Raw genomic sequence first — 17,943 nt, forward strand, 5'->3', positions numbered from 1 at the left:
CATCACTCCAATTTTAGCTCCCTGTTAAATTTCCTATAGATTTTAAAATTCTTTTGTTTACTTTTAAATTCTAAATAATTTAGCATCCAGCTATCTTTCCAAACTCCTCCATTTGTACAATCCAAATAGAGCACTAAGATCTTCAAATCAGATGCTCCTAACATGACCTAGGTCTCGACTGAAGTCCAGAGGTGACCGGGCCTTTGCAACCGTAGCGCCTAGACTCTGGAATAACCTCCCTGCTCATATTCATACCTCCGAGTCTATCCAGTCTTTTAAATCTTGTCTTAAAACCTATTTTTTTTTACTTAGATTCTAACTAGTTGGCTATTATCTGGCTTGTGTTGTCACCGATTGTTTCCTGCCCTGTTTTTTCTTGTTGTTTTGTTTTAATTGTCTCATGCTTTTACTCTGTCTGACTCTGAAGCACTATGGTCAACTTTGTTGTTTCTAATATGTGCTATAGAAATAAATTTTGATTTGATTTGATGACAGTGAGCAGAACACTTGAATTCAATTATTTGAATGGGTGAGGTAATACTTTTGCAGACATCTCGTGTTTACAGACCTGTAAAATCACTGCATGATCAATCAGTTGATAAAAGTAATTCACTCACGGGTCTGTTTATAACATGTGCCAACCACACAGTAACTAGGCCCTTGTAGTACCTACTTATGACAGACATTAAAATTATCTGTGGGCTAAGCTTTGACTTTCCTGTCTGTGTAAAATGGTAACATGTTCTTATATAGCACTTTTCTATTTTATCTGAGCATTGAAAGTGTTTTATAAAACATATCTTATTCACCCTTTCACACATGCATTCATTCAATCCTTTTCTAGCTAACATTCACGCACATTCATACTCTGATGAATGCATTTTGCCCAAGGATACCTTGGCACGCAAACTGGATCAGAAAGGGAGCAAACGACCAACTTTCCAAATGGTAGATGACCTGCACTACCTCCTCAGCTACAGCCACCCCCACATTAGTTCTTGCAACCAATTGCATTCTTCATTGATGCATGAATTGAGTGAACCACCAATAAGAGTCATATCAGAGTTTTTGAGGTTTCCACATTCAGAGACAAAGTTTTGAAAAGAGTAAGGTTTTCTAGGCAGGAGTTCCTCCATGAGAACTCTGACGCTCATTAGTCAGTACTTGTAGGAACCCGCTGGGGGTGGACTTGCTTTGGGGTAGAGGCAGAGCATGTACGGTCATCCAGCCAGTGGCGATGCACAGACTAGGCCCAAGGCCACAGAGCACACACACTGTCATGGGTAAGACCCAAGCAGGGGCACATGGAGCACCTCAGGTGGATAACCTCAGCAGACCCGCTTGCATGCCATGAGGTCGTAAAGACTGAGTGTTGCAGAGAAGGTGCTCCCCCTGTAGCCAACAATGTCTAGATGCTGAGCCACACCACCCAGGCACATTTTTAGTCAGTTATAGGAAACAAATCCCAGGAGAGGTCCTAGGTTTGATCAACCAACCTGTGGGAACAGTGCTTTCACCATGTAGCAACACTAGTTAATATAGCAACAATTAACTGCCAGGAGTGGAAGAAGTAATGGCCACTCATTTGGTTTATGTGTGTGTGTTTCCTCACCACCAGGCTCCGGTCACAGCTGAACTTGATGGTGGATCCATGCATCGTGCGGAAGGATGAAAATTTAGTCGGCAGTCCAACATTTGTCACCTACACACACACACACACACACACACACAGGCATAATGCTTCAAAGGAAAAGGTTTAGAAAAACTTTAATATTGTCAATGATTCTGATTAAATATGTGCTTAAACATCTTTTGATACAAACCCTAAAAGCAGATCAAGAGAATGTTATTACTTTATTAATGCAATTCATTCATTTTCTTGGCTTAGCCAATTCAGGGCTCATGTTCACATCCACATCTACAGAGATTTTCTTCATGTCTTTAAGACATTTCTGCAGTTTAACTAAATGGTGTGTGTTATCTGGCTTCATGGATAGTGTGTCATCTGCACAGCAGTGAAAATGTATGCTATGCCTTCTAATGATACTGCCTAAGGGAAGCATGTATAATGTAAACAGAATTGGTCCTAACACTGAACCCTCAGCTTTTGAAGAAGAATCTCCATTTACATGAACAAACTGGAGTCTATTAGACAGATAAAATTCAAACTACTGCAGCGCAGTAACTGTAATACCTACAGCGTGCTCTAATCTTTCTAATAGAATATTATGGTCAACAGTATCGAACGCTAGCAGGACAAGCACAGAGATGAGCTGCCTCTCCCTGAGCCTGGTTCTAGAGGACGTTTCTTCCAGTTAAATGGGAGTTTTCCTTCCCACTATCGCCAAAGTGCTTACAAAGGGGGTCGTATGGTTTTTGGGGTTTTCTATGTTGTATTATTGTAGGGGTCTACCTAGAGCTGGGCGATAGAACGATAACAATATGTATTGCAAAATAACTTTTCCTCGATAGAAAAGTTAAACTATTGCGATAGGCCTCGTCTCTCTTGTCCTCTTTAAAAAAAAAAAAAGAACAACAGCCGATCCAAATTAAGTAGCGCAGAGCCAAACCAATCACATCCACAGTGCCACGTCACGTGACTTGTTACGTACAGCACAAGTGCCAAGCCGCACATGTGTATTTGTTTTGGGAAGCAGCCAGCCGCCATGCCGCCCGGGTAATGGAGGAAATGAGTGTGCCGACTAGAGAAAAATCAACCAAGCGTGACCGAAGGTTACCGAAGAGAAAACAGATGATGGTTCCAATGCCGGAGAGATTGTCGAACGGAAGAGCCATAGAAGTTCTGTAGTGTGAAGGTATTTCGGCTATTTCAAGTCTGACAAAAAACAGAGCAGCGCGCACTATAAATGTGCCGAAAGCAAGTCTGGAAATACAATGAAGCGGTGAATGCGCAATCTCTGACTGGAAGCGCTAATTCGTCATTCGGCTTTTGTCAGACTAAAGTAACTGTTAAAACTGTTTGAAAAGCTGAGCTATACAACAAGGAGAGATTGAGAATTTCCTTTTAGTTCTCAGTTTATTTGATATTGACAAAAGTTAGTCAGTTTTGTCTGTTCTTCTGTAAAACAAACTAAGATTTATTTTTAGAATTAATATTTTGTTTCTAAGTGGAATTGACAATTTAGTAGTCTGTTTCGTTTGTTCTATTTTGAAACTTAAACGCTTTAGCGGCTGCCTTTTGTGTAGTTTGCAATATTTGCCTTTATTTATCTGAAAAAGTCTCATGTTCCTTAAGTACATCTACCCTGTTGAACTTATTATGGGAAATAAATATTTAAATAAAAACAAGCTGCTGATTATTTCACATTTTACTTGTGAGCAACGGCACATTTAAATCTTACAAATATAGTTATTTGGCTTATATCGTGATAGATATCGTTATCGCCTGAAATGAAAAAAACATATCGTGATATGAAAAAATCTTATATCGCCCAGCTCTAGGTCTACCTTACAATATAAAAGCGCCTTGAGGCGGCAGTTGTGATTTGGCATTGTATAAATAATATTGAATTGGATTATAACCCTACACATCTCTTTTTGCCATTCGTAATCGGCTCTATCCAAAAGAACACTTCGTTATTCATCCAGTCATTCTCCTCCTACCTTTGAGTTGCGAATGATGTGAGCCTTTAAGGTGGCAGCCAGCCGGTCCCGGTGTAAAGGGTGGATGAGCCAGAGCTGCCTTTCAGGTGGCAAGGACTCCATGGCCTTGTTTGTGGGCCAAAACACGGTGAATGGTTGGTGGACAGCCATATTGAGTGTAGGGAGGAGGCCTGCAATCTGCAAAAAGTGATAAAAGCACTTAACAGTGAGTCTTGCACATTGATTTTTTTTTTTGACATTTTAGAAACACTTGAAATTAATTTTACTAGATACAAATGTTATGATAAATGTTAGAACAAATCGAACTTAGCTTAATCTTTTCCTTTATGAAAGCCATATCTGCTGTGTAATCTGTTGTACAGTGATACTGGGCTGCACAGCGGAGGTCTATCATGAGTAATTCTGTCTCTAATCAACAAAGTTTTCTGTTTGACAGTCTTTGATTTCATTAAAAATGTTATGGTACAAAATATGAATATTTACAAAAATACCTGTGAAATATGAAATGCTTTTTAAAAAATGATTCGTCGACCCACCTTCAGGCCTTTTTCCACACACTAAAATTGGAAACAGTGTTTGAACAAGAATATCTCAACAACTATTAACGATAAAGCCTGAAATTTTCAATGGTCTATCATTGTTCTTGATAAAATTTTAGCTCCTCATTCTTGATGATGATGATGATAAAAACAGCAGCCTTTATCTTTAATAAGTTTTGAAATATTCATGTTCATACATTGCCTCAAATTTCAATGGGCCAAAAAAGACACTTTTAGGTCTTTTTTGGCCCATTGTATTATAGCACCACTGGCTAACAATGATGAGGATGTTTGTATCCTCGACAGGGAGGAATGCTGGTTTGAGCGGGGAGTCAAGGAGGCCATTTAAAGGGGAAAGATCATCTCTGAATCGAGGACAGGGCCTAAGGGTACATCTTTCACCATCTTACAACGCTGTGATTGCAACCATTCTCCAACTCTCTGTAAAATGGTACTCATGGTTATTGAGCAGTGGCCGCTAATCAATATTCATGACAATTTGCATATTAACGACAATGAAACTGACCTCACAGCCCATTGTTCATCAGTGGTGCTAGTGTTAGTCATTATGGAAATGTGCTGTTTATAAGGTGGAGGAAACCTGCAGTAAGCTGACGCTGTAAATCTCACTTGGTTGAGTGACAAAATGTTTCTCCCACTGAAAACGCTACGTCCAGATAAATAGAATCAACCTTTTTGCGATAGAGTCTAAAGGTACCTCTACCCATGTATTTTCCTGTTATGGCAAAAGAGTCTCATCTCAAGGACAAAGATGTTCAAGAGGAGCTGCCAAGCAGGAAGACAAGAAGACCACAGAGAAGGTTCATGGAGTGAAGGAGGACATACAGAGGGTTGGTGTGACGGAGGAAGATTGTAGGGATAGGATGAGATGTTGGCAAATCACTGTGGTGATTGCAAAGCCAAAGGAAGAAGAACGTCAAGAAACTAACCATGACCACAAAAACATGAACATGTGATTGCATCAGCAGGTCATAGCATTAAGCACATTGCTGACAATATTAACAGTGACAGGACGATTTCGAGGTTCTAATCTTGGAGTCGATCAATAGGAAGAACACTCCCTCCACTTTCACAAACATTAAGATCGTAGAACATTTATGGCAAAGTGATGTTTCAATCTATCATGTAATTTCAAGTCAAGTGGCTTTATTGTTATTCCAGCCATGTGCAGTGGTACAGTATACAGTGAAACGAGACAACGTTCCTCCAAGACCATGGTGCTATGGTCTTGGAGGCAGTGCAACACCAGACAGAACAGAACAGAACGATACAGACTCAAGACAGTGCAGACACAACAATGCCACAGAAAAGTGCAACAATGACAGTAGGTTGTGCAAAAGACTGAGCATTGTGCAAAAAGTACATATGAGATAAGGTAATCTCTGTGTGGAAGTTTCACAAAATTCTGACAAATAATCTCGTCGGAGAAGGTCGTCTACAGTTCAGTTGAGTTCAGTTCAGGCTTATTTATATAGCATCAGTCATAACAACAGCTGCCTCGAGGCTCTTTACACTGTGAGGTAAAGATTACAGTGTTACTGTGGTGGATAAATGGACACATGGATGGCTTTTCATGCCATAAGCTCAGTCCTTTGGGTAGATGAGCTAAAAACTACAGAATCAGATTGTTAATCCAGGTGTTAAGCATCTGAATACAATTCAGTATGATGTAAGAAAAATATTTAAGACTCTTTGTCATAAAATAGTCAACTATCAACAAAGAACAATCTGCACAGGATCTGTTTTTGAGTGTGAATTCATTCTGTTTAGTTTTTGTCTCCTTATAGCCTGGGGTTAAACTGGGCAGGAGCCTACTGCAGAGCGTTACCAGCTCACACTGTGACACTTAAACACAGGATAAACATAAAATGCCTTCCCCTTTTTTTTTTACTTTGCTGCAGCAAGAACAAAAGCACTGGTATCTATGCAGTCTCTGAACTGAACATGTGGCTATTTCCCTATTTCAGTCTTGTTAACATAAATACTTTCTATATACTAACTATATGCAAGCTTTTGTGACATATACAATTCCTACTGTGAAAAACACAGCAGTCAAGGTCAGAAGGAAGCCATTTTGTACTTTCACGATAAATATAATTTTTCCCATAGTGTGGCCCCCTGGTGGTCCCTGAAGGTACTGTAGGTGGTTGTTTAAAATGTTTACTGAAAAATATATTTAGAAGAATGTAAATTTTAATAGCTGCACATTTTTTAAATTGTAATGTTAATATAACTTAACTAGGCTTTTGATTTGGGATTCATGAAATATTTATTATAAAAAGAAAAATAAACTGGCATACTGCCAGTGCTACCCCTAGATTTCAAACTCCTACGTCACCTTGTTTTTGAGTTATCGTATTCATAAACTTGCCAGGCAGCGTGGTACCCTGACCCATCAGTCTTTTAAACCTGAAGGGTAAAAATTACTTTGTTATTAACCTTTTGTTATTTACTTTTTAAATTGAACTCATCTCATATCTCACCATTAGCTGACAGAACTTAATGCAGTGCATTCAGGTCTACATACACGGTGTAAAGTATAATACTCTCTTTAACGACAGTTATTTTATTTTTTAGGGGGCATCCTATCCTGTTAACGATTTCAGTCTCTGGTGTGAAACATCAGTCACTTTTCCAAAGTGAATGTGAGAGTATTTTTTCCCTGCTGGATCCCTTTTCCAGGTTCCAAAGCACAGATAACTCAAAACATTGTTAAGTGGTTTGAGTTCCTGCTGTTAATTTTAACGTTGTGTAAAAACATCAGCCTATACGCAGTTTCAGAAGGCTGCCTCTCATCTGGCTGACACATTTATTGTAAAGCCCTGTTCCTGAAAGTCTCACATATATCTGAGCTCCCATCTTCAAGAGTAAAGAGAAGCCAAAACCAACATTATGTCTTCTAAATTCAACATTCATGTGTCATAAACAGCTGTATGAGGCACAAAACTGGCAGTAGATAAAGCAGAAGTCACAAATGGCAGCCTCCGGGGTTCAAGGGCCACATTATGAAACCAGGAGCATATTTTCATTTCAAAAGCCTAAAAAAGAACTGATTTTTCCATTTGCTAATTTCAAAGTTGCCTATTTTCTTGCTATGACGCAAAGTATCGAGAATCCATCACGGCTAAAGCGAAGCAATGACCCACATGTAGTAATGTTAACCCCAGTTATTGGCCATGACCAAAAATGCATTTCAAACACATTCATCAATTAGAAAATTTTAAGATAAATCTGCTGGCGTTTTTTTTTTTTGTTGTTGTTGTATAAAAAGATAAAAAGATACATGGATTTAAAAAAGCTGCCAGCACCACTGAGATAACTTGCAGCGACTGACATGGATGTGCCACTTTTGGTGATAACCGTCAGTGCACTACAGTAACAACCGTGAGTTATTGTGATCGGGAGCACCTTGTTATTATTATGTTATGCAGGTTTGTAGATTTTATGGGACTCTGGGGGGATGTGGAAGGACGCTTCTCCATCTGATTAGGTGTGGAAACTCCCCGTGTCTGCAGGAAAGGCCGCTAACATTGAAACACGTACCTGGAGAGGGTGAAGCAGTGTGTGTGTCCATGAAGGAGTTTTACTATATCTTGATTAATTTACTGTAAATCTAAGGTCTGTACAGACTTCTCCCAGTCTGTTTTATAAATATATATTTGGGGTTGTTAATGGTTTTAGTACCATGGTGAAAATAATGATTTATAGGCCCAGCTGAAGAGCTTTTTTCTGTGACATGCTGGTACATAATTATATGTGGGATACTTGTAATTATTGTATTCGTGTTGCTAAAACACCAAAAAAAAAAAAAAAAAAACCAGAAAAACTCCCCCCACATGTTACATAAGAGCTATAAATTGATTTGGATGTCACTGAGTGAAATAGGTATTTGAGCCCCTACTACCACAGGCTGTGTGCCTGCAAAGATTACAATCAATCAGTCAATTAAATAATTAGAAATAGTCCTGATCTCAATGAGTTATATTTATGACCCAGACCAAGACAGAGTTTTAATATATCTGAAAGCCTGATTCTTAGCCTTGTACAACCTAACTGGAAAACTCAAATACAGTTTTATTTGTAGTTATCTATTGTTTTTATCTGATTTAACGGTCAGTTCAGATAAAATAATTATTGTGGGTGAATAAAACATCCATGTAGATGCTCAAAATGACAGCATCAACATAGCATTCAATCTATTATTAGACTCAATCGGCTTCTCTTAAAATGTAAATGAGCCCACCCACCACTTTAATCACACTCCGGATCTTGTTCTGACATATGCCATATAAACTGAACATTTATTCCCTGAAAAGCCTCTTTTGTCTGATCATTTATTAATAATATTTTCGATGCTGGGGTTTTCTCTGTATTCTTCTCGTAGGGTCTTTATCTTACAATATGAAGTACCTTGAAGAAACTGTTGATTTAGCGCTTTATAAATAAAATTTCATTGTAGAAAGCACGACTGTCCACAGAATCAATTTCTTCCAAGCCAACCTGTCCACCACTGGAGAAGACCAAGGAGCTGTCAAAGGACATCAGGTACAAGGAGTTTTTTAATTATCTGAAGGCAGTTGGTACCACAGTCACCAAAAACATGACTGCTAACACACCACGCCATCATTTATTGAAATCTTTCAGCACCTGCAGAGTTCCTATGCTCAAGAAGGCACACGTACAGACCCGTATGAAGTTTGTTCCTGAACATCTAAATGACTCAGAGAAGGCTTGAGAGAAAGTGATGTCAGATTAAACCAAAATTGAGCTTTTTGGAATCAACTCCACCCATCAACTCTGGACAAAGAGAAATGCTGAGTATCAACCAAAGAACACCAAGCTTAAGCTTAAGATTGACCATGGACCAGTCTTTCAGCACGACAATGACCTAAAATATACTGCCAAAGCAACAAAAGAGTGGCAAATCTGTGAAGGGGGCTGAAGCTTCAAGTTGCCAACCAGCAACCAAACGGATGGAGTTTCTGTGAAGAAGAGTGGGCAAAAATCCCTCCTGAGATGTGTGTGAACCTGGTGACCAACTACACAGCCCATCTGTGGCAGCCAGAGTTCTGACTGGGTTGTATAGGATCAAATATGTATTTTACTGTCATAAAAAATGAGAGGCTGTTCATCACGTGGAATCAAATGGACCTGGTCGGACTTGCTGACACTGGCCTTACATGGCTCAAAAAGGAAGGGAACACTCGATCATCACAGTTTAACACAAAGTCAGTTAAACGTCAGGGATATCAAAGTGTGCAGTCAGCAGGCATAAACCACTGCGAATCCATGGAGCTGCTTTGGTGCAAATGAAGCAGACAACAGGTGCACAGCAACAACAGCACAACCTCCAAAAAGAGAATTCAAGGTTCAAGGTTCCTTATTTGTCACATGCATAGTTATACAAGTATAACACACAGTGAAATGTAACCTGACACGCTCCTCGACATGTGCAAAAATGGGGGGGGGGGGGGGGGGGGGGGGGTAGAGGAAGAACAGACCAAGGCTCTCTCCTTATCCCGCCTGACTGATTTTTTCCTCCAGTTTTGCGTTTGTGCACCTGTTGTCATTTTCATTTCGTCAAAGTAAGAAGCAGATGAAATGGATTCACAATGGTTTAGCCTTCCTAACTGGACAGATTGACATCCCCTGAAGTTTTAAATTACTTTGTTTTAAACTGTGCTGATTGAGTGTTTCCTTAATGTTTGGGGGGGGGGGGGGGGGGGGGGGGTGTTTAGCAGTGCACATGTCCCCTGTCTGGAAACTAAACGCACCAAGCCTACCTCCACATGTGAGCTATTTGTTACAATTTAATTTTGGATTTTTGTTGTTAAATGATAATTAACCCTCAAGCAACCAAGCTATTTAAGCCTAAAACAACAGAGTTTATGACTCCATTACAGTTTACATTACGGGAATAGATACAGGTTCGCCTTTCTGCTCCAGCTGAGCCTAAACAATTTTAAGCACTTTGAAAGCATCGGGGCAACTTGGGGTTCAGTATTGTGATCAAGGACACCTCAGACAAGAAAAGCCAAGGATCAAAGCACAAACCTTTCAATTAGTAGACTCTACCTCCTGAACCAAAGCCAACACAATAATCAAGGATACCCACACAACTTTTCACGAAATTGTGGTACGAGATATTTTTACAATCAAAAATATGAGCTTTAACCACTTGAAGATTAAAGTACAACTTTTGATATGTCACTGCAGGTGAATATACCAAACCAGGGCCAGCAGAGAAATAATCCCAGGATAATGCCACCATGCTTCACACTTCTCAGTGTGTATGCATGACAATTAACCTTCTGCTTTTAAACTACATCTGCCTGGCAAAGCTACTGTAGTGCTACTGAAGTAAAACCTTGAATACAGGACTTTAAACAGAGTATTTTAAAACTGTGGTAAGTCTATGTTTACTGTCAGTTAAGGATATTACATCGCCCATCTTTCCAAATAAGAGTTGTGTGTGGAGTCTTGTGTCCTAGCACTAAACATCCTAGTGTGTTTAGTGCTGCAGTGTTTTCTCGTTAGTGCTTTGGAGAGAGGCTCAGAGTGCAGAGGAATGAGCTGTTAATAATAATGAGGTCAATCCGAGAAAAATTGCCCAGAGTCACACTAGCCTCGAATAACCAACTTTACCTTAATGATGCTTTCATACTATTAATATTTTCTTAGTTACAGCCCACTGAAGTACGCAGAGGTGGCTCAATTTTTTTTAACATTGATCCCTGATGACTTCTGAAGTGAAGGAGCTAACCACATGAAATGTTCTGAACTAATAAAATGCTCAGATTTGGCTCAAATTACGACCTAATGGCCAGCAGGATTTTTCTGAAGAGGATGTGTAGACAAGCAGATGGGAGTTAATGAAAGAGGGTTGCAGAAATTGAAGTAGTCCCTCTCAAATCAGTAGATGCAGGGTTTTGTTTCCCTTACCTCTATGAGTTGGTAGAAGCTGCTGTAGCCATAAACTGAAGCTGCTGTGGTTAAGTTCATCTAACACAAAGAGAGAAAGAGAGATATCACTATCTGCTTCCAGTAAAGATTATTCATTAAATAACTGTAACCAAACCCAACGCACCATTTTGGGATTAATCGGCGGTTTCTCCTCCAGAGCGTAAGGTGTCAGCATCAAGTCGATGTGGTGAATGATTCCATTAAATGTGGTGTAATCGCTCTTCACGATCCTCGACCTGTTGTTGATGAAGATTGAATCCTGCAGGGGGAGAGAGACTGTTTATTTCCTGATGACTTCCCAAAGGTACTTCCTAGTTAAATTCAAGAAAAATCATTAAAAATGAAGGGTAACTCATTAAAGTAAAATCAAATGGGCTGATTTCTTGGGAGCTTTAGATTCACCTCAATATTTTATAACTTTAACATTTAAAATTAAGGGTTTTTTAAGGATGCTAACCGTGAATGGTGTAACCCAGGATCAGTGGGCCTATTCCAGAAACCAGGGCCCCAGTCAAAAAATCCCATCCCTTGTTTTTCCCTAATCACGTTTCTTGGACTTTTATGGAAAACATCAATAAGATGAAGGAGGTAATAAAGGAAGCACTGAAGCAACTCTCCTTAGTATTCTTTTAATCTGACCAGACACTATTATTAGGGGCACTACACTAATAATTCCAGGTCTTTTCACTCAGTGAGGAATCTTTCTAAGAAAAACTGACTATTTAAACAATCCCAGGTTTACAAACAAACTAACACTGATCTCTGTGGTAGGAAAATCTGAGTTTTTGTTCCCATAGCAGTTTTAATCAACTTGCCCTGAGTGAAGCTCGTGCATGGGTCATGAAAAAAGCCATCATAAGTGGCGCTCAACCAGTAAATAAGGAGCAGAGCCTTCATTTTCATCCAGTGGACCAGGAAATATGAATGTGTGCCAGTGTGGGCTATTTCATTTATGTTTACAAAAATATGAGTGGATGAAAGAGTAATTTCACTTGAGTACATTTTATTTAGCAATAGACACAATATTCAGCCAATTTTCTTTAATAGATGATAACGCTGGATTTCTAACAAATGTTAAATCTTTTAATAAATGTATTAATTCACCTGGCAAACCCTGGTAAAAATGCAGGTAAAGAAAAAATATATATCAAAGCATTCCCGGTAATCAGGGTCTGGCATATCGAGACATATCATGGATTAACATTTAGAAAGCTTTCTCTCTAATATTTATTTATTTATTACTTTTTAAAAGTTTGTAAACAGCAAAAAACTGGTGTCAGACTTTCTGCTGCCTGGATTCACAGATGAGATTTACTTCATTTTCAGTGACAGCTGCATTTCATTCATCCTCACTCAGACATATTCACATCATCTCTGGCATGATTTAAAAACTATGACAAGAATGTTCTGACTGTGCAGACGCTGGTTGGTGTCTCACAGGCCGAACAAGGAGAGTGCTGATCAGAAATGCAGCCAAGAGGCGCATGGTGACTCTGGACGAGCTGCAGAGATCTACAGCTCAGGTGGGGGAATCTGTCCATAGGACAACTATTAGTCGTGCACTGCACAAAGTTGGCCTTTATGGAAGAGTGGCAAGAAGAAAGCCATTGTTAACAGAAAACCATAAGAAGTTTGCAGTTTGCCACAAGCCATGTGGGGGACACAGCAAACACGTGGAAGAAGGTGCTCTGGTCAGATGAGACCAAAGTGGAACTTTTTGGCCAAAATGCAAAACGCTGTGTGTGGCGGAAAACTAACACTGCACATCACTCTGAACACACCATCCCCACTGTCAAATATGGTGGTGGCAGCATCATGCTCTGGGGGTGCTTCTCTTCAGCAGGGACAGGGAAGCTGGTCAGAGTTGATGGGAAGATGGATGGAGCCAAATACAGGGCAACCTTGGAAGAAAACCTCTTGGAGTCTGCAAAAGACTTGAGACTGGGGCGGAGGTTCACCTTCCAGCAGGACAACGACCCTAAACATGAAGCCAGGGCAACAATGGAATGGTTTAAAACAAAACATATCCATGTGTTAGAATGGCCCAGTCAAAGTCCAGATCTAAATCCAATCGAGAATCTGTGGCAAGATCTGAAAACTGCTGTTCACAAACGCTGTCCATCTAATCTGACTGAGCTGGAGCTGTTTTGCAAAGAAGAATGGGCAAGGATTTCAGTCTCTAGATGTGCAAAGCTGGTAGAGACAGACCCTAAAAGACTGGCAGCTGTAATTGCAGCAAAAGGTGGTTCTACAAAGTATTGACTCAGGGGGCTGAATAATTACGCACACCCCACTTTTCAGTTATTTATTTGTAAAAAATGTTTGGAATCATGTATGATTTTCATTCCACTTCTCACGTGTACACCACTTTGTGTTGGTCTTTCACGTGGAATTCCAATAAAATTGATTCATGTTTGTGGCTGTGATGTGACAAAATGTGGAAAAGTTCAAAGGGGCCAAAAACTTTTGCAAGCCACTGTAAGTGGCAGAAAACGGATGGATGGATTTTGCTCAATAATTTTACATTTTCAAATGATGCTGTGACTGCTCCTTTATAAAGCTGAGTACAGCTGCTGTGCTCCAGGGATTAATAAGGCATAAAGTGGTTGGAGTGAGAAAAAGTCAAGTGTGACTTGAGAAAAATTAAATAGTTCTTAATGTTTGTTTTACACATTTAAATCCATATCTGTGAAGCTACATTTCTGTTCTACTGAGGAGTTAATAATCTGTGTATGTGCATTACCCCTATCAGGCTGAAGTGCAATGTGTGTCCTGATACTGAGACAGCACGCTCAGTGGTTTTGAAGTCATTCGAGGTCAGAATCTCACAGGAAACGATGTGGGAACGAACCAGATCCTCAATATGACCGTTCTGCTTCCAAACATTAACCTAGACACACATACACACAGACACACAAGTCAGTCCTGTAAAGCAAAAACAATAAATGCCACATGCTAAAGTGATACAGCTAGGGTAGGGTGGCACACATTTAAGGTGAGACTGGAGACGTTAATGTCACACGAAAAAGCAGCAGCTGCTGCACTCACAATGGAGATGTTGTTGTTTTCCTCTACCGGGACGAAGACAGTGTATGGTCCATCACCATAAAGACCTGAAATGCCTGACATCTAAGAAGCACAAAAACAGTGTCGATGGATGAGAATCAGATGGCTCAAAAGTATTCATCCCAAAGCAAGTCCAGGAGTTTGTTTGTTTTTTTACTTTAATTTTTTTTCCAGCTATTTTCCCACACAGTGTCAGTGCAACAAATTTATAAAATATGTGTATAAAATCAAGGATGAATAATAAGTTAAGGTCTCACAGTGATACTGAGTTTTGGTGCCTGGTTTTATTTTCATTTCTATTTTTGACCCAATGTCCATTTTCTCATTTCCTAAATTCCTCCTCCTCGATTCCTCTCCTCGCATCTTAGCCCTCCCACCACACATGCAAGTGGAGGAAGTGAGGAAGAGTCACGAGGAGAGAGGAGTCAAGGCATCAGGTGTTTATCGAAATGAGACATCCTTGCCTTGGATGTCAATTTGATGTGACATCTGAACTGTATCACAGGCTGAAGGTAAAAACACCTGTGCAGTCTGGATTACAGCTCCTCCTGCAGCCCCCTCTCCTCTCTGGCCTCCTTTTAGAAACTGAGACATCCTTCACCTTGGCGCTCTGTGATTAATTTCTAGATCACAGGCATAACAGTTTTTGTTTCTGACCACAAAGGTAATCAGCTTAGACACTCATTACTTCATTAATAGAGGAGGCAGTCTGTAAAATCAATAAAATATATGCAAATTCTTTCTTCGAGGTAAAATAAAAGGCATCTATCTTAATTGCCTGAATTTAATCGTGTGCACTCTTTGAAAGTCAAACTTCACTTTATAAATGGTGAAGTTTTATTTTCAGTGTCTGGCAGAGGCTCACCATCATCATTTGACGAAAGAAGGCGTTCTCTTTCTGACTGGACACTTCCTGTAAAGCAGAAAACAGTGCGATGTTAGGGGGAGAGGAGTGGGGAGGAGTGGGCGCTCAAAGGAAAGCAGGAAGTTGAAGGTCATGTGACTTACAGAGTTGGTGCTTCCCCGGCAATTAATGCCATCACCTATATAGCCTCTGTGGCAGGTGCAGTTCCTCTGCCCCATACCCATGTACTCACAGCGAGCGTTCCTGCTACATTCACCGTTGTTCTGCACACAAACACAGCATGAGTCTTTTAACAGGAATGCCACAAAACAAGGGTTTTAATTTCTAGTTTTGTTAGGATTAAACATGGCATCAGGTCACAGCATCAGGAGGTCAGGACTTTGACTGGATCACTGCAGCACTTTGAGTCTTTGTTATGTCAGTCATTCTGTTGTAGATTTGCTGCTGTGCTTGGGACCATTGTCTTTCTGCATGACCCAGTTTCAGCCAAGATTCAGCTGATGGACAGATGGCCTTACATTTGACTCTAGGATACTTTGGTGTATGGAGCAGCTCACAGTCGACTGATCTGACTAATGGTTGGTTGTTCACATGCAGCTTTACAAACATAAGCTGTGCTGCCATGTTCCTTTTAGAGAGAAAAGGCTTTCTCCTGGAAACCCTTCCGTAAAACGGACCGTGCTGTAGGTGATGAACATTTGTTGACAGGATTCAAAATCATTTGATGGAAATGAAATTTATCAAGCTAGTTCTGTTTGCCGAACAGCTCATGTGCCACTTAACTAACCAGATCAATATCCCAGAAGTTTAACGCCACACTCCCATTAAAAAGTGTTGCTTTAGGTTTTTTTTTAGCATTGTCTTTCAGGACATACTGAAACTCTGTCCTCAAACTAATCTCTACAGATAAATCAGTGCAGAGGAGCAAAATTAAAAATCAACCTTTTTTTAATTACTCACTCTTCTCTGCAAAAACACATAAATTTAAACAGGTATTTGGAGATAATTAAATAGCTTGCATAGGAATGTGTCTGTCAACATATTATCCCTGCTAAGACACATGGACAGGACTGCTGTAATAATGCTTCTGTTGCCACAGAATTATTTAGATGGCATCTGAAATATTTGGATAATATTTGGAAATTTCCTAGAAAAATCTGTTAAATTATGTCGATTAAGGTTCCTGATGACGACCACTCAAGTCTCACTCTAATAACCTGGAATCTGAGAGGAAGAGCTTAATGTCTCCTTTCAGGAGATTTCAATAATTTATGAAGATACCCAGCTGTGTGAGCCGAGTGCAGAGCTATGTATATTCTACCCTCATAATTAGAGACTGCAAATGCAATATAAATCCCTACCGCTGTATAATGACTACAGGTATTTAACTGACTGAAGAAACCAGGCCATGCAGCTCCCCTGCAGCACCCAGGTGTGCTGAGTACTTTCGTATTCAGCAGCCAAATTAACGACTTATTGCCTTAAAACATGAAAAGATTATCTACCACTCACATAAAATAAGTATCTGTTCCCATATCACCTTCAGGCATTTAAAACATTTAAAACAAGTGTCAGTATTTTGCTACAGAGCAGAATAAAGCACACACATACATTTCTGCAGGGGTTCACAGGCAAACAGTATCTCCCCGATCCTTGGAAGCCCAGCTTACAGTTGCAGGAGGTCTGAAGATGAAACCAAAGCAGAAAGAGGAAACAGTAAGTCACTAAAACTGTCATGGTACTGGGTCTGTGACCCAAGGTTTTGTGTTTGTTGGTGAATTCTTTGATTATGGTTATTCATGGTTTTGCTTCTCTTCATTGTGTAGTGCTTGTGTTACATTCTTAGTTCCTAGAATTTAGGTTCCTGTCACTTTGTCTTCCCCATGTTCCACATCGAGTCACTCGTCTCTATGTTGCCTCTGTCTCCCCTGTCAGCTGTGTCCCCTTGTAAAGTCTTGTTTGTCTGAAGTCATCAGCGTAGGGACTAACACGTTATTAAGTAACGCATTACAGTAACTACGTTATTATTGTGGTAACAAGCACGGTAACTAGTTATTATGCCAAAATCAGGAAAGCATTAACCATTACTGGGATTTAGATAGGCTCGTTATTTGTTACTTCGTGTGGTGGCTATCACGGAGCTTCCACAGATTTAGTAGCATTAGCAAGTGGTGGAGGCCAGCAGGTGGATGAGAGAAAGGGGAGGCAGGAGGGGAGGCAGGAGGAGAGCCCCGAGGCGGCCGCCGGTCCGAGTGTCAGGTGAACTGAACTTCAGGTAAGAAGTTATGACCTGCAGTCTATCTGGGTCAGATATAAACCAAGTTTAGGTGGAGTTTATTTTCGTTGTGCTGACTTTTTCGTACTGCGTGCTAGCTAGCATGACTGAGTTTGTATATGGCTGAGCGGGTGCTATGATGATGTTAAACTTTATTTTTTTCATAAGGTTAATTATGATGATGCCAACCATCCCCTAAAAAACGGAATCGTCTCATATTCAGAGAAAATATCACGCGTTTCATATTGAGGTGAAAAGGAATGCAGTTTGTCCCGTTCTTCAGCTAGAATGGAAAAGACACAAAGCTGGAGTTTTTCTGCCTCTTCTTCTCTCATTCTCTCCCCATCCCTCACATGTTTCTACTTCAATCATGAAACTGATCATTGATCCGCTGATCGGCTTTTCTCTCTTGTTTGTGTATCGCCCACATCGCGCCAGAAAGAGGAAACCAGCGGATGTTGCGCTAAACAACAGCAGCACGTTTAAGCTTGATCAGCTGTTGTTAGAATTGATTTACTTATTAATTTCTAGTATCAGCTGATGTTTGCTGGAGCCACAGCTGTAAAAGCTGCTGGTCATGATATTGGTTT

At 40.1% G+C, this 17,943-nt stretch overlaps 1 protein-coding gene across 2 annotated transcripts in view; it reads right to left on the reverse strand.

Moving 5' to 3' along the window:
- The window catches only part of stab1 (stabilin 1), a 174,173-nt gene that overhangs the window by 80,701 nt on the left and 75,529 nt on the right, over positions 1-17,943 (reverse strand). For both annotated transcript variants that reach the window (XM_086293106.1, XM_086293107.1), the window contains 9 exons: positions 16,690-16,761; positions 15,222-15,341; positions 15,079-15,126; positions 14,196-14,276; positions 13,891-14,037; positions 11,272-11,406; positions 11,127-11,186; positions 3,625-3,801; positions 1,613-1,702 (listed from right to left, as the gene is read on the reverse strand). In XM_086293106.1, the coding sequence (XP_086149232.1) occupies positions 1,613-1,702; positions 3,625-3,801; positions 11,127-11,186; positions 11,272-11,406; positions 13,891-14,037; positions 14,196-14,276; positions 15,079-15,126; positions 15,222-15,341; positions 16,690-16,761 (930 nt within the window). The remainder of the gene's footprint in view (positions 1-1,612; positions 1,703-3,624; positions 3,802-11,126; positions 11,187-11,271; positions 11,407-13,890; positions 14,038-14,195; positions 14,277-15,078; positions 15,127-15,221; positions 15,342-16,689; positions 16,762-17,943) is intronic.

The sequence above is a fragment of the Aulonocara sp. 'chitande type north' Nkhata Bay genome, linkage group LG5, assembly GCF_057382095.1.
Source record: "Aulonocara sp. 'chitande type north' Nkhata Bay isolate Kocher_YH1m ecotype deep benthic linkage group LG5, A_spYH_male_GT1.1, whole genome shotgun sequence".
Lineage (NCBI taxonomy): Eukaryota > Metazoa > Chordata > Actinopteri > Cichliformes > Cichlidae > Aulonocara > Aulonocara sp. 'chitande type north' Nkhata Bay.